At 38.7% G+C, this 13,845-nt stretch overlaps 1 protein-coding gene across 1 annotated transcript in view; it reads left to right on the top strand.

Moving 5' to 3' along the window:
- Positions 1–6,417: 6,417 nt before the first annotated feature.
- The window catches only part of HSD17B11 (hydroxysteroid 17-beta dehydrogenase 11), a 33,675-nt gene continuing 26,247 nt past the window's right edge, over positions 6,418–13,845 (top strand). Inside the window, exon 1 of the mRNA XM_072810581.1 lies at positions 6,418–7,518. Coding sequence (XP_072666682.1) covers positions 7,309–7,518 — 210 coding nt within the window. The 5' untranslated portion in view covers positions 6,418–7,308. The remainder of the gene's footprint in view (positions 7,519–13,845) is intronic.

Genomic DNA, 13,845 nt, shown 5'->3' with positions numbered 1-13,845 from the left:
ACTACTTCAACTAGTATCCAGGTTTGTTTATTGTTGCCAGTTCTTCCAGATAGTAAACTACTATTGCTAAAATGTGTTTGCCTTTTAAAAAATAACTATATGGGGCAGCCCGGTGGCTCACCTTCAGCCCAGGGCCTGATCCTGGGGACCTGGGATCAAGTCCCACGTCGGGCTCCCTGCATGGAGTCTGCTTCTTCCTCTGCCTGTGTCTCTGCCTCTGTGTGTGTGTGTGTGTGTGTGTGTGTGTGTGTCTCATGAATAAATAAATAAAATCTTTAAAAATAAATAAATAAAATAAAATGAAAAATAACTATCTGGATGTGGCTTTCTGTAGTCAGATAAACTTTACCCTCATTGTTGATGACAGCCACTAACCTCTGCTTAAACTGGAAATGTAGTTAGGCAGGCTCTGTTTCAAAGGTTCAGCTCTTCTGAAGTGTGCTGACAGATTAGTCACTAGGAGGAAGAGAAGTAAGGCAGTGAGCCACAGAACATTTGACCAGGAACAGGAGACAGAAAGGCATTGTCATAGAACATTCTTCAGGCTCTCGTTTTCTGACTCTATATTCCTTAAGGAGAGATTGGAGTGGACTTACCATACAGAACGACACAACCATGCAAACAAAACCAACTCCTCACTACTAGGACTGTCCCACAATTAGACAGGGGTCTTCAGGGTTCCACCCTACAGGGACATCTACTAGAGTCTGCTAGAGTGTAGTAAGCATGTGCTTAGCCCACTCTTGGGCAGGACTGAAATGTCATTTCAAATATTTACTGATTTATATTAGCATCCATTTATCCACATACCAAATTAAATGGATATCATTAGAACTTAAGTGGAGAGAAGTGAGGGCTTTTGTTTTTTATTTAATTTTTTAAGTTAGTAACCACATGCCAACTTTCAGGGCTTCTTACAGTAGTTGGTGAGACAGGCAAAAGATGCTAAATAATAAATGTTTTTAAATAGGAAAGCAATGTATGTGATTACTGGAATTGATTTTAGGTATACTAAAAATAAGAATGATTAATAATTCCAACTGTTTCCCCCTTGTTCTATTCATTTCATTATATAATAAATATGGATTACTTACTACTTACCAGGCACTGCCCCAGGTGCCAGGAATAAAGTTGTGAACAAGATAGACAAGGTCCCGCTCTCATGAAACTTGCTTTCTAGGGGAGGTAAATCAACTATAAATAACTAAGCAAACTAGGAATTGCATATCAGGGAAAGTTCTATGAAGAAAGTAAACAACTTTCTGCATAAAAGAATAATTAAAGCTGGACTAACTATATTACAGGAGGAGAGTGTCAGTAAAGGCTTTGCTGAGGAGATCACTCTTGGGAGATACCTAAGGATATGAAGCTGCCAGCCCCCTGGAAAAGCTGGGGAAGGAACATTCCAGGCAGAGAAGACTATAAGTGCAAAATCTCTAAGGTAGAAAATAGCCTGGCCATAAGCAACAGAAAGGTCAATGTGCTAAAGCATACTACTAAACCAGAAAGTGTGATCTGCAGTGAAGCCAGAGAGGTGGCCAGGATGGTGGACACAACTCTTTGTTTCCCAATACCCATCTATTCATTCTCCCTTCTTCCATGTCATAGGTAGAAATATATCCGGTTAAAACTTACCCCCCATGCTCCTGGTAGTGAAAAGGGCCACATGACCCTTCCTGGCCAATGAGATGAACGTGGTAGCCTATTGTGTGGGTTTTCTGGAAAGGCCATTATTTTCCTGAGCTAAAGAGATTGGCTGACTCAGCAGGAATCATTAACCCTTTGCAGTTTCCCCTCCTTCCTATATTCCTGCTTGAAAGGAGGGCACATTTCCTAGAGGAGGAGCAGCCGTCTTAAGATCCTAATGACAAAAGCCACACACATGGATGGCACAATAGGGTACAAGAAGGAACCTTAGGGGTTTTTTGTTTGTTTGTTTGTTTGTTATTTTTTTGCTTCCTCAATTAGTTGCACCAGTCCTGCAAAGCCTGCTTCTGGACTAATAAGGAAAATAAACCCCTATTTGACTAAACTACTATAGTTGGGTTTATTTTATGTAAAAATCTCGATCCAAGAGCCAAATCACATAAGATCTTATAGGCTATGGTAAGGAATTAGCAGTTAATCCCAAGTGCAATGGAAAGCCATTAACACTGTAAAAATTTTATTCCTCGAAATGTAGAGAAGTAGGTATTATAAAAGTGGAACCGGATAAACAGCAACATAGGGATAAGGATTGGAATGGGAAGGCCAGTTACTTGACTCCTACTAATTGCTTCTACTGCTATCCTCTTTCCTTTCCCATCAACCCCCTGGGTCAGAAGTAGCCTACTTTTTTCCTTCTCTTCCTTTATGGCAAGGATTTTCTTCATATCTTTTGTGTTCTTTCAATCAGCCACCAGTCCTGTCTCTTAATAAGTTAATGCATGCTGAAGGAAATTTAAAGCATTTAAATGACTTACTGAAAATCACACAACTAGAGAATGACAGAGCTGGAATTCCAACCTAACTTCAGAATGTTTGCTTTCATATTTTGCTGCTTCAGTCTTCACAAAGGCCAAGGATGAATAGTTTTGAGTTGGCAGTGATTTCTTCTGGTCCAATCTGTCCCAGTTAGTGGAATAAGCAGCCTCCTGCTGAGGAAGGCCACTAGTTAGTCACAAGAATGTAAGTGCTCTATGTTGACTTTTAGCTTTCAGAAACAACATAGACCAAGCAAAGAAAATGTTACAGTTACAAAATACAAAGTAAATAGGATCAATCCTGAAATTATGAAAGTAAACCAGATATTACAAGTTGAGTGATAGAAATGGACAGCCGAAGAAAACAATACCCTCCTCTGACAAAATGGAAAGCCAAAAGTTTTATCATACAGTGGCAGGAAGAAGACATAAAAAAAATGTAAATGTTTTAAATATAACCAAAAAAGTAGTAGGGATAGTGACATAATCACATTGGGAATATATAGGGAGAAGGGTGTTAGGAGTAGAGTAAGTGAGCTACATCCTCAGCTGTCATAGAAGAAAATCAATTACCAATGTCTTCTATTGACTAACCAGTAAATGACACTGTAAGCCTTTATTAAAGATATAGAAGTCAACAGTACAAGAGACAATTAAAAGGATTAAAATGGTTAATCTGAAGAGTTAGACAAGGGTGGGACTGAGGACTCTTTTGTTTTTGTTACTGTTATTGTTTTGTTTTTATCCACCCTGCTGAACCACTTTTAGAGATTTTTTTTTTTTTTAAATCATGAGAGACAGAGACAGAGAGGCAGAGACACAGGCAGAGGGAGAGGCAGACTCCATGCAGTAAGCCCAACGTGGGACTCATCCTGGGACTCTGGGATCACGCCCTGGGCCGAAGGCAGGCGCCAAACTGCTGAGCCACCCAGGCATCCCTCCTGAACCACTTTTAAACCGGATGTATTCTTTACTTTGAATTCACAGATTCATTACTTTAAAAAAATGTGATTGGACAAGTTAACATTTCACTCCCTCTAAGCTCTAAAATTCAGGTTTCAGAGCCAAGTATAGAGGCTTCTATCCCAGAATGACTGAAAAAATAATGGCAGTACAACCTTTAGCACAGTCTGGCAATCATTTCTGAATGTTCTTCCTCTGTGTTCTTTAAAGTAAAAGGGAAGGGATCCCTGGGTGGCGCAGCGGTTTAGCGCCTGCCTTTGGCCCAGGGCGTGATCCTGGAGACCCGGGATCGAATCCCACGTCGAGCTCCCGGTGCATGGAGCCTACTTCTCCCTCTGCCTGTGTCTCTGCCTCTTTCTCTCTCTCTCTCTGTGTGACTATCATAAATAAATAAAAATTAAAAAAAAAATAATAAAGTAACAGGGAAAAGAAAAGTGTTCTTCATTGGTTTACGTAATTGCTAAGTATGGTGGCCTTTCCTTCTGAATCCAGTAGGACTCTACAGAGCCAGCCTTGCAAACATAAACCTCATACTGATGACTGGTTAAAATACAGTAATAGCTATCATTAATTAAGTATATATGTATGTAAGATATCAGCTCTGTGCTTTTTAAATATCTCATTTACTCAACCAAACTCCATTATATCCATGTTACAGATGAAATAACTGAGATCTCAGAAGGTAAGTAATTAACCAGATATCACATAGCTGATAAAAAGTTAGCAGGAATTAACATCCTTGTTTTAGAGGTGCCTAGGTGGCTCAGTCAGTTGAGCATCTGACTCTTAATTTCAGTTCAATTCATGATCTCAGGGTTGTGAGATTGAGTACCACATCAGGCTCCACACTTGAGATCTCTCCCCCACCCCACCCACACATGTTCTAAAAAAGCAACAACAACAACAATAAATAAAATCCTTCTTAAAAAATAAAATAAAATAAAATAAAATAAAATAAAATCCTTGTTTTAATAGCTGACTCTATTGCTGTTAAATAGGGATTAAGTTACCTAATGATATGAGGAAGAGGTGTTATGAATGCTGTAGGAGTTATTAAAAGGAGGTATTTTTTTAATTTTTATTTATTTATGATAGTCACACACACAGAGAGAGAGAGGCAGAGACACAGGCAGAGGGAGAAGCAGGCTCCATGCACCGGGAGCCCGATGCGGGATTCGATCCTGGGTCTCCAGGATCGCACCCTAGGCCAAAGGCAGGCGCCAAACCGCTGCACCACCCAGGGATCCCTAAAAGGAGGTATTATAAGTAATAGTTTTTATCCTTTGGAATTTTCAAAGTAATTTAGGGCTGGCCTAGCTTTTCTTCTTTGCCCTAAGAATAAAGGCAACATAGCATAGTGATAATGGCCTAGATCTAAATTCAATTCTATCATTTATACTAACCTTAGGTGATTTGCTTATTTCTCTTAATCCTTTATTTCTTTATTCATGTAATAGACATCTCATGGAACCTACTTCTTAAGACTGTTGAGAGGATAAAATGAACTTTGTCTATATGTGAAGCACTTAGCATAATGCCTAGTCATCATAAGTGACCAAATCATCTATGAAGGGCTCCTTATACTTACCCCCTTTTCCCCTTTTTATAATGCCACTCAACAGCCTGGAGGGCACCATGAAACTAAGATGCTCTACACGGAAAACATTTTAAACTTTCCCAATGAAAAGTGTTTTTAAAAACCACAAATATATAAAGTTGCACACTGTGCTGTTGTGTCAGATTAGTAGCTAATTATCACTCGTCAAATCACCCACATTATAGTTATATTAGTGTTAATTATGACTTACATAGAGTTGAATAGTTGATAGAGCACTGTGTTTTATGTTAATTCATTTGAGCTTCACAAGAATTCTATAGGGTGAGTATTAATAACATCCCAATTTTACAAATTAGGAAACATCCTCAAGAAGATGAAGTCACATCCACACGTGGGAATCAGGTGTGCCTATTTTCAAACACTGGGTTCTTTCCCTAGACCAGGGAAACTCTAGTCAATTTAGTGGGTCAGAAATACCTGATTCTCTTTAAATACAATTCTTTTTCTTTTTTTTTAAGATTGCATCTTTTTAAGTAATCACTATACCCAATGTGGGGTTTGAATTCACAGCCCCAAGATCAAAAGTCACATGCTCACCAACCCAGCCATCAGGGTGCCCCAAATACAATTTTCTTAATAGAAAATATTAGAGTCAGAGCCTAAACATATGAAAGTCAACATATATGAAAGCAAACACATATATACATCTAAAATATCACATTTTATAAGTATTGGGCAAAAAAGTTTGAGAAACACTGAACCTGCATCTAGCCCCAGTTATGCTTTTACTTGCTGCAGGAGCTTTAAAAAGTTAATCTAACTGATCTATTCATTTATAAAATAGGGAGACAAATAATTTTCTTCTCTACTTCCTAAGAGGCTTTTAAAAAATCTATTGGGATAATATATATGGGGGGAAAAAACTCTGGAAACTAGAAACTTTCTGTGCAAGTATTTGTAAACTTAGATTTGAGAGCCATAAGAAAAAGTGGCAGATGATAGAGAGACAAGAGTATGAATATTTGTGAACTTCAGTTTTTTGTTATCTTCCTGCCTTTCTTTTTTTTAAGATTTTAAATTTATTTGACAGAGAGATAGAACCAGAGAGCACAAGTGAGGGGAATGGCAGAGGGAGAAGGAGGTTCTCTGCTGACCAGGGAGACCTCAGCTGGACTGAATCCCCGGACCCTGGGATCATGACCCATGCTGAAGGCAGATGCTTAACCGACTGAGCCACCCCGGCACTCCTCATAACTGCCTCTTAAATATAAAGAGTGACCATCAGTCACCCACATGACAGAAGTCTCTTTCCAAATACCATAGTGTCTCACAAAAAGCCCCAATTCAATTACTATCAAGAACTAAATCGAAAAATACATGTAACACACAATTATTAAGCTCTTCCTGCACACAAACCCAGAATTGGGTCTTTTTTTTTTTTTTCAGTAACCAATCTCTAGGATTTTTTTAATTCACTATTTGTATATTGAATACTTATATAAAGAGTCTACTAAACCAAAAATTGCAGAGGTAATCTTTATGCAAGGTGACCTTCTTTCTATTTTATTATTCATTCTGGAAGCAGTGATTAACCTGGATAAGGATATAGTTACTTAAGTGTAATATTTTTTTCCCCAAATTCCAACAGGTTGAGCGAAAAGGGTTATCCAAATATACTGCTCTTCTTTGTGGAAACAATCCCTTACGATGTAATACGATTTTTCCTGGGCCTGGATTTTCTCTGCCATCCAGGAATCGAGTTTGGTTCACACTAAAATGTGAGAGCAACATTTCAGGATGGAGTTGGGGGGGAGGGGACTTGCAGAACAACTGACCCTCACCCGATGTTCCTTTTAAGACATGAAACTGCATTTCCATCCCTTCACTAGTGGTGAGCATCAAGTTCCAAAGAAGCATCTGGATTGCGGACAATGTCAGCTATCTTTGTAACTTGCAGAGGAATGACCAACATTTAGGAAAACAAGCGGCAGCTAAGCCAGGAAGGTCGGCTCGCAGGACCCGGAGGTCGTGGGTCACCGATGAGCGGCCCGGGAAGCCTTGCCCTCCCCTGGATTTTGTCCCTCCCAGATTTCTGAGCTGGCGAGCAGCCGCTCCGCACTGCAGCCCGAACCAATTGTGAAAGACCTAACCAAGCCCAGCCCAGCGGAAGGAACGGTTTCAGAGTTGTTGGTTTCTCTTTGATAAAGAAGCCCTTGCTTGCTCTTGCTTTTTATTCCATCTGGTGTTTGACGGAACAATCCTCCAGAAGCAGTTTAGAGTGACTGGTGAGAGGACACACGCCAAAAGCTCACGGCAAGGAGAAGGATGAAATTCTTTCTGCAGTGCCTCCAGTTTCTGCCCTTACTGATCATCTTCACCTTAGAGTCGCTCCTGAAGCTTTTTATTCCTAAGAAGAGAAAATCAGTGACGGGAGAAATCGTCCTGATTACTGGAGCTGGCCATGGAATTGGGAGACTAACTGCCTATGAATTTGCCAAACTTAAAAGCAAACTGGTTCTGTGGGATATAAATAAGGTAATAGTGCTTCCTATGTTTTCCTTTCTGGCACCTTTAATTGTAGTCATGGATGTATTCTGTGGGCAACAACTGCATACAGCATCTCTATAAACTAGGGAGAAGAAATTACCCTTGGCATTTTATAGATCCATTAATATTTATGATTACAGGATAAATGGACCTAGAGGATATAAAATTCCCAGGTACTACCCATCACTAATTTTGCATTGTAAAGGTATCCTTACTTTTGCCCAGAAAATAATTTGTCATCTCCTCCAGAGCCTGATTTCACTGATCCCTCTATCTTCACTGATCCCTCCATCTTAAACAAATGGAAAGAGTGATGGTTTTAAGTTAGTCTATTAAGAGGCTTGCACCTCTTAAGAAAGAAAAATCCGACTTGCTGTTACTGAGATAAGTGTCTTTAAAAGGTACCCAGCAGCAAGCAACATTACTGTATCATAGCAATTGCCAAAAATAATTTTTAAAATCATCTTTTAGTTAAAAACAGTATAAAAGAAAAAACTCTGTAGGGCACCTGGCTAGCTCAGTCAGTAGGGCATGCAACTCCTGATCTTGGGGTCGTTGAGTTCAAGCCCTATGTTGGGCATCGAGTTTACTTAAAAACATAAAACTAGGCAAAAAAAAAATTAGAATAAAAAGAAAAGAAAAGGGAAAATCTCTTCGATTTACATAATGGTTTACAAGAATAGGTACAGGCTTAAGGAAGAGAGGTGGATTTAGAATGTAACCTTTTATAGGGCCAGCGGTAGATGGACAGAGAGGTTTAGGCAGGGCACCTGAGGGCCTGAAGAGCCATCCCATACACAGTGGTCAACATCCAGCACTGTAGCTGTAAACAAAAATTCAGGGAATATGAAGTTAGGTAAGAGCTCGCCCATTGAGCAGATGGTTAAGATAGCAATCAGTGAATACTTACTGAGTGTCTGTTGCGTGGATATTAAGAACACGGCAGCAAATAGGACATAAGGTCCCATGCCCCTAATCTTGTAGGGAAAATAGACTTTAAATAATTGTACATGCAATGAAAGATACAAACTAAGCCCAGTCTAATCTGATGTGGACACTGATGGCAAATGCCTGGCATGGTGGTACACTCAAACTCAGCAGAACTCTCCACCTCTTCATGAGCTACCTTCTGACTTCCTAGAGCTTTTGGTTCCTTTCCCGCAAAATAGAGAAAACAACAGTACTTATCTTACCTTAAAGGACTGGGAAGATTATACCAAAAAGCACACACAAAGCATTTAGCAGTGCCTGGCACATGGTAAACACACATTAGTTATTATCCATTCACAAAGTGAAATTTAAGCTAACAGTGGAGGATTTGGAGCTAAGAATTAGGTGACACATCTGTGTTAATGATTCCCACTGCCCTGTGCTCATTTGTACAAAATTTTCTCCACTTCAGAGTGGAGTGCTTTTATTCAATAAGTGATTATTGAGTACCTACTATCTGCCAGGCACTTTTCTAATGCAGAGGACACAGCAGTAAAAAAAAACACAAACTTCATGAACACGGACCAATAAAATAAAACATGCTGCATCATAAATTATGTAATTGCTGGAAGGTGATAAATATTTTAAAAAGTAAAATATGAAAGGGGATAGGGAATCTCTATGGTGGTGGTGGGGAAGAGGGATGAACATGTTGGTCTTATACAGAACGCCTCATGAGATGAAGATAGTTGAGTCAAGATCAGAAGAGGCAGATGGTGCCTTGAGCCCCTCATATCTCTGCAGAGAGGGATCAGTAAATGCACAGAGTGAGGGAAGGAAGAAAAGTAAAAATCTAGATCTATCCTTTCAAACACAATGGTAGGTACTAGCTACTAGCTACTACGGCCATCGAGCATTTGAAATGTAGCTCCTCTGAATTGAGATGTGCTGTTGTGTAATTACACACAGGATTTCAAAGACGGTATGAAAAAAGGAATGTTGAATTATCTTACAACTTTTACATACATTAAATGTTGAACTATAATATTTCATAATAATAACAAATACTCCAAAATAATATTTTGTATATGTTAAGTTGAATAAAATATATTACTAAATTAAATTTAATTTTTTCGGGCAGTCCAGGTGGCTCAGTGGTTTAGTGCCGCCTTCAGCCCAGGGTGTGATCCTGGAGACCCGGGATCGAGTCCCACATTGAGCTCCCTGCATGGAGCCTGCTTCTCCCTCTGCCTGTGTCTCTACTGCTCTCTCTCTCTCTCTCTCTCTCTGTCTCTCATGAATAAATAAAATCTTTTTTAAAAAATTTTATTTTTTCAAGTGTGGCTACTAGAAAAAAATTTAAAATTCAGTACCTGGCTCGCATTATATTTTATGAGACAGCACTGGTCTAGAAACTTAAGAAGCAGCAGTTCCAGATCATACAGTTTCCCACAAGCTACTGTTTGTGCTTTGGCTTTTCCCGGAGGAGCCAGTGGAGAGCAGGTAGGAGTCTAGCAGTAGTCCAGGCAAGAGATGATGCTGGTTTTGCAGGCCAGGGAAGTTATAGCAGAAGTGATCAGAAAATTCAGGAAAATGTAGCGAGTATTATGTTAAATTCATTCTATTTAAATAAGCCATCTATTATTTTGAGATTATATCCTTTGCACTTTTTTGTGGATAAAATATACATATATATTTAATGAAATTACAATGATAGTAACTGATAGTTTCTATGTTGGTTTTAATTTGGCCAAATAAAAGATTGGCAGTCCTAGTTCAGTGTCTACACTGCAGTCCACTTTTCTTGAAATTTTATGAGTTTTAAAATTATGATAGTCTGAGAGTCACTGAACTTGACTGGAGAGGGAGAGTAGGGTGGAAATTTCAAGCAGTCCAGGCAGCAGAACCTAGAGATATAAAACTTTTGGGCTGGTGGCTATACTGAGAATGAGTCAAAAAGAGAAGAGTTTTTTAGATTGTCTTCAGATCAAACTGGAAGGGCAAAGAGGGGCCAGATAAAATTCTTTCCCTCGAGTGCAAAGACAAATTGTCCCCAGAGACAATTTCTCAAGTTAAGTCAAGCAGCCAGGATAACAATGCCCAAAGATATCCTTCTCAGGATGTTGAGAACAGACATCTTCCTACACATTATGAAGTCTACAGAAAAAGGAGCATGAATTTAGGGAGGAATTAGTGGTGGCTTCAGCTTTGTTATTCTACTAAGATGGATGCCATAATTTTTTTATTGTCCTATGTAGATAATCTCACATTTCTTGACCATTCTCACCCCCATGCCTGTTTACATAAGTTTGTGAAGATAAATGTATAGCAAGTGGTGAGCACCTACTATATACTCAAAGACTTTGTCACATGGAAAAGTGAATTAATGAATGGAAAAAAGAAATGGAAGGAATCAAAAACATGTAGATGTTTAGTAGTCTAGGTAATGGGCAAAAAGTTTCAGTTGTAGGATAGAGGGCAAAGAATGATGAGTAAAGACTTTTTTTAAAAGATTTTATTTATTTATTCATGAGAGACACACACAGAGAGAGATAGAGGCAGAGACACAGGCAGAAGGAGAAGCAGGCTCCATGTAGGGAGCCCAACATGGGACTCGATCCCGGGTCTCCAGGATCAGGCCCTGGGCTGAAGGCGGCCCTAAACCGCTGAGCCACCCAGGCTGCCTGAATGATGAGTAAAGACTTAAAGGTGAGCCCAGGATTAAAAATTGAGAACTGAATCCAGCATATTAGGAAAAAGGTTAACAAGGAAAATGTTAAAGAATGACAAGCAGTCCCACTGCGCTGAGAAAAATTTTAAGTCTGCCTACTTTTTATTTCTTACCCAATGAATATGGAGACTGTCTAAAATTTTTCCTGGCAGAATTTAGAACTTAAATTTGTTGCATAGTTCAGGAGGTGTGGCGTGCAGCCCTTGGCCCTAAGCGAGGAAGACCAGGGAGATAGGCAAAAGCGCGATTGCAGATGTAAAAGTAGGACGTGTTTACCAATACGCACTGTGTCTGTTGATGCAGAAACCCAACCAGTACTAAGCAAATCTCCACAAATGGAATAAAGGCAGATAGAGTTTTATTGTAGAATTTGTTCCAAATAAGGACTGAATTTTAGAAATACCCAAAGAATCAGTACCATATACTTCTTAAACTTTAGTGTGATAAAATATATATTACATAAAAATTTCTATTTCAACCATTTTTAAGCATTCAGGTTAGTTGTGTTGAGTGCATTCCCATTATTACAAAATGACCTCTACTATCCATCCCCAGAACTTTTTCATCATCCCAAAAAGAAACTTTGCACCCATTAAACAATTACTCCCCAGCCTGCCTCCCCCAGCCCCTGGCAACCACCATTCCACCTTCCCTCTCCTTGTATCTGACTATACTAGGTAGCTTCTAGAACTAGAATAATGCAATGTTTGTCTTTTTGTATCTGTTCTGTTTCATTAAGCTTAACATCATCAAGGTTCACCCATGCTGTAGAATGTGTCAGAATTTTATTATTTTTGAAGGCTGAATAATACTCCATTGTGTGTATATGCTACATTAATGAAATACACTTTTAAAGGAAGGGACCAAAAGCTGCCTGGAGGTACAGGAGGGCAACATAAGGTTTACTTGAGATGTTCCAATGTCCCTTGGGGAATAAGGGCTCCTCATCAGAGGACAAACAGTTTGTGTGAGAAATTTCAGCAAAAGCAAAAACACCCTATTTCCTTTTCCTGTCACAGTAAGTTTACTGAGCAAACTGCAAATTCTTTCTGTAGCTGTCCAGATTTTGGGTTTTCTGAAAGAGTAATTACAGTTTACCAGCAAATTTGCACACTAGTGTTCTGCCCTGCTATTCTCTCTTGGGTAAATGTATTAAGTTCATCTACTTGTGCATTAGCTGACAATAATTTCTTGGTTTGCAGAGTTCACAGACTAACCCTCAATCCAAGGTATGGTTTCAGACATTTTCTACAATGAAAAAGCTATAAAATTGGTAAAGGCAAACCAATAAACATACAAAAATGGAAACAAAAAAAGAAAAACAAAAACAGAACCCTATGGTCTGATCACAAATTTAAGGTGACAAAATCAACACTCCAGATAGGGCTCGTCATTCCTTTTCTCACATCTCACACCTATGACCTCCATCTGACTTGTTGCAACACCATGCTGCCAATTACTTAAACTTTTTAGTTTTTAGCCCTTTTTAGCAAGGGCTTCAGCTTTGGTTCTTCCTACCTTCCTCGTCCAATCACCAAGTCCTTCTGACTTTACCTCCTAAAGATATGTTTTATGGCTGATTCTCTTCTCTACATTCTTTCTAGTAAGGCCACAGTTCACGCTTGTGTCATCTGATGGCTGAATCATTGTAAACTGCCTACTAATTTTTCTCTCTTCCTATAGTATTGACCCCTAAAGTCTGTCCTCTATACTTTAGCAAGAGTAATCAGTATGATACCCAAATATGACTCTGTGATTTAATCAGTACCCACCCCCTAACTTTTTGGATAAAACTTGGTATGACATGCAATGCCCTTTGATTTGGGCATTGAATCCTATGACTCAACAACACCAATCTGTTAATATTTTCCCACTGGACCTTTCTCCTATCCATCCCTTTGTTTACAGTCTGTCTGCATGCCCTTTCCCCGCTTTTTACCTGGCTGTGCTACTTACTCTTAAGACCCAACTCTGGTACCTTTTCTTCTAGAATTGTATTGAATGCCCCTCCTCTGTATTCCAGTAACTGTCTGTATATTGTTCTGTTATAATACTTACCATAACATATTAGTTTGAAACATATGAAACTGCCAATTTTCAATCCTTTATTCCAACAAAATAACAATTCCACATGTCCTACCTAAATCTTATATTTATTTTATGTTTCTTTCTACTAGACTATGAGTTTGCTGAAGTCAGCACTCTGTCTCATTCATATTTGTGTTTACAAGTTTCCTCTAAGCACCGTGACTATGACCTACATGTTAAAATGTTAAAGGAATGAGTGAATGAATGAATGAGTCAACTGTAATTAACCCCTTATTTATTTATTTTGCAGCTTGAAAATTATGTGAATATATTTTAGTGACACAGAAAGAAAAAATTTAATAATATTTTAAAAATCTTGTTATGAAATACACACACATTCACAAAGTATGTAAAATTCATGAATACAAAACTAGTATTTTAAGATTTTTATGTTCTTTAAAGAAGTTCAGTTCCAAATAAAAGAAGCTATTCAAAGTACTAAGGGCAAAGTGTACCTATATTCCTGCCAAAAATGTGTCCAGGTAAATTCTTGCTTAATGCTTGGTCAAACGATCTGACTATCCTCAATTATTGTCAGCTGTTGATATAATATGTTCATGTCATTT

This window comes from Canis lupus, chromosome 33 (assembly GCF_048164855.1).
Source record: "Canis lupus baileyi chromosome 33, mCanLup2.hap1, whole genome shotgun sequence".
Taxonomy (NCBI): Eukaryota; Metazoa; Chordata; class Mammalia; order Carnivora; family Canidae; genus Canis; species Canis lupus.
This window is presented reverse-complemented; position numbering and strand designations above follow the sequence as displayed.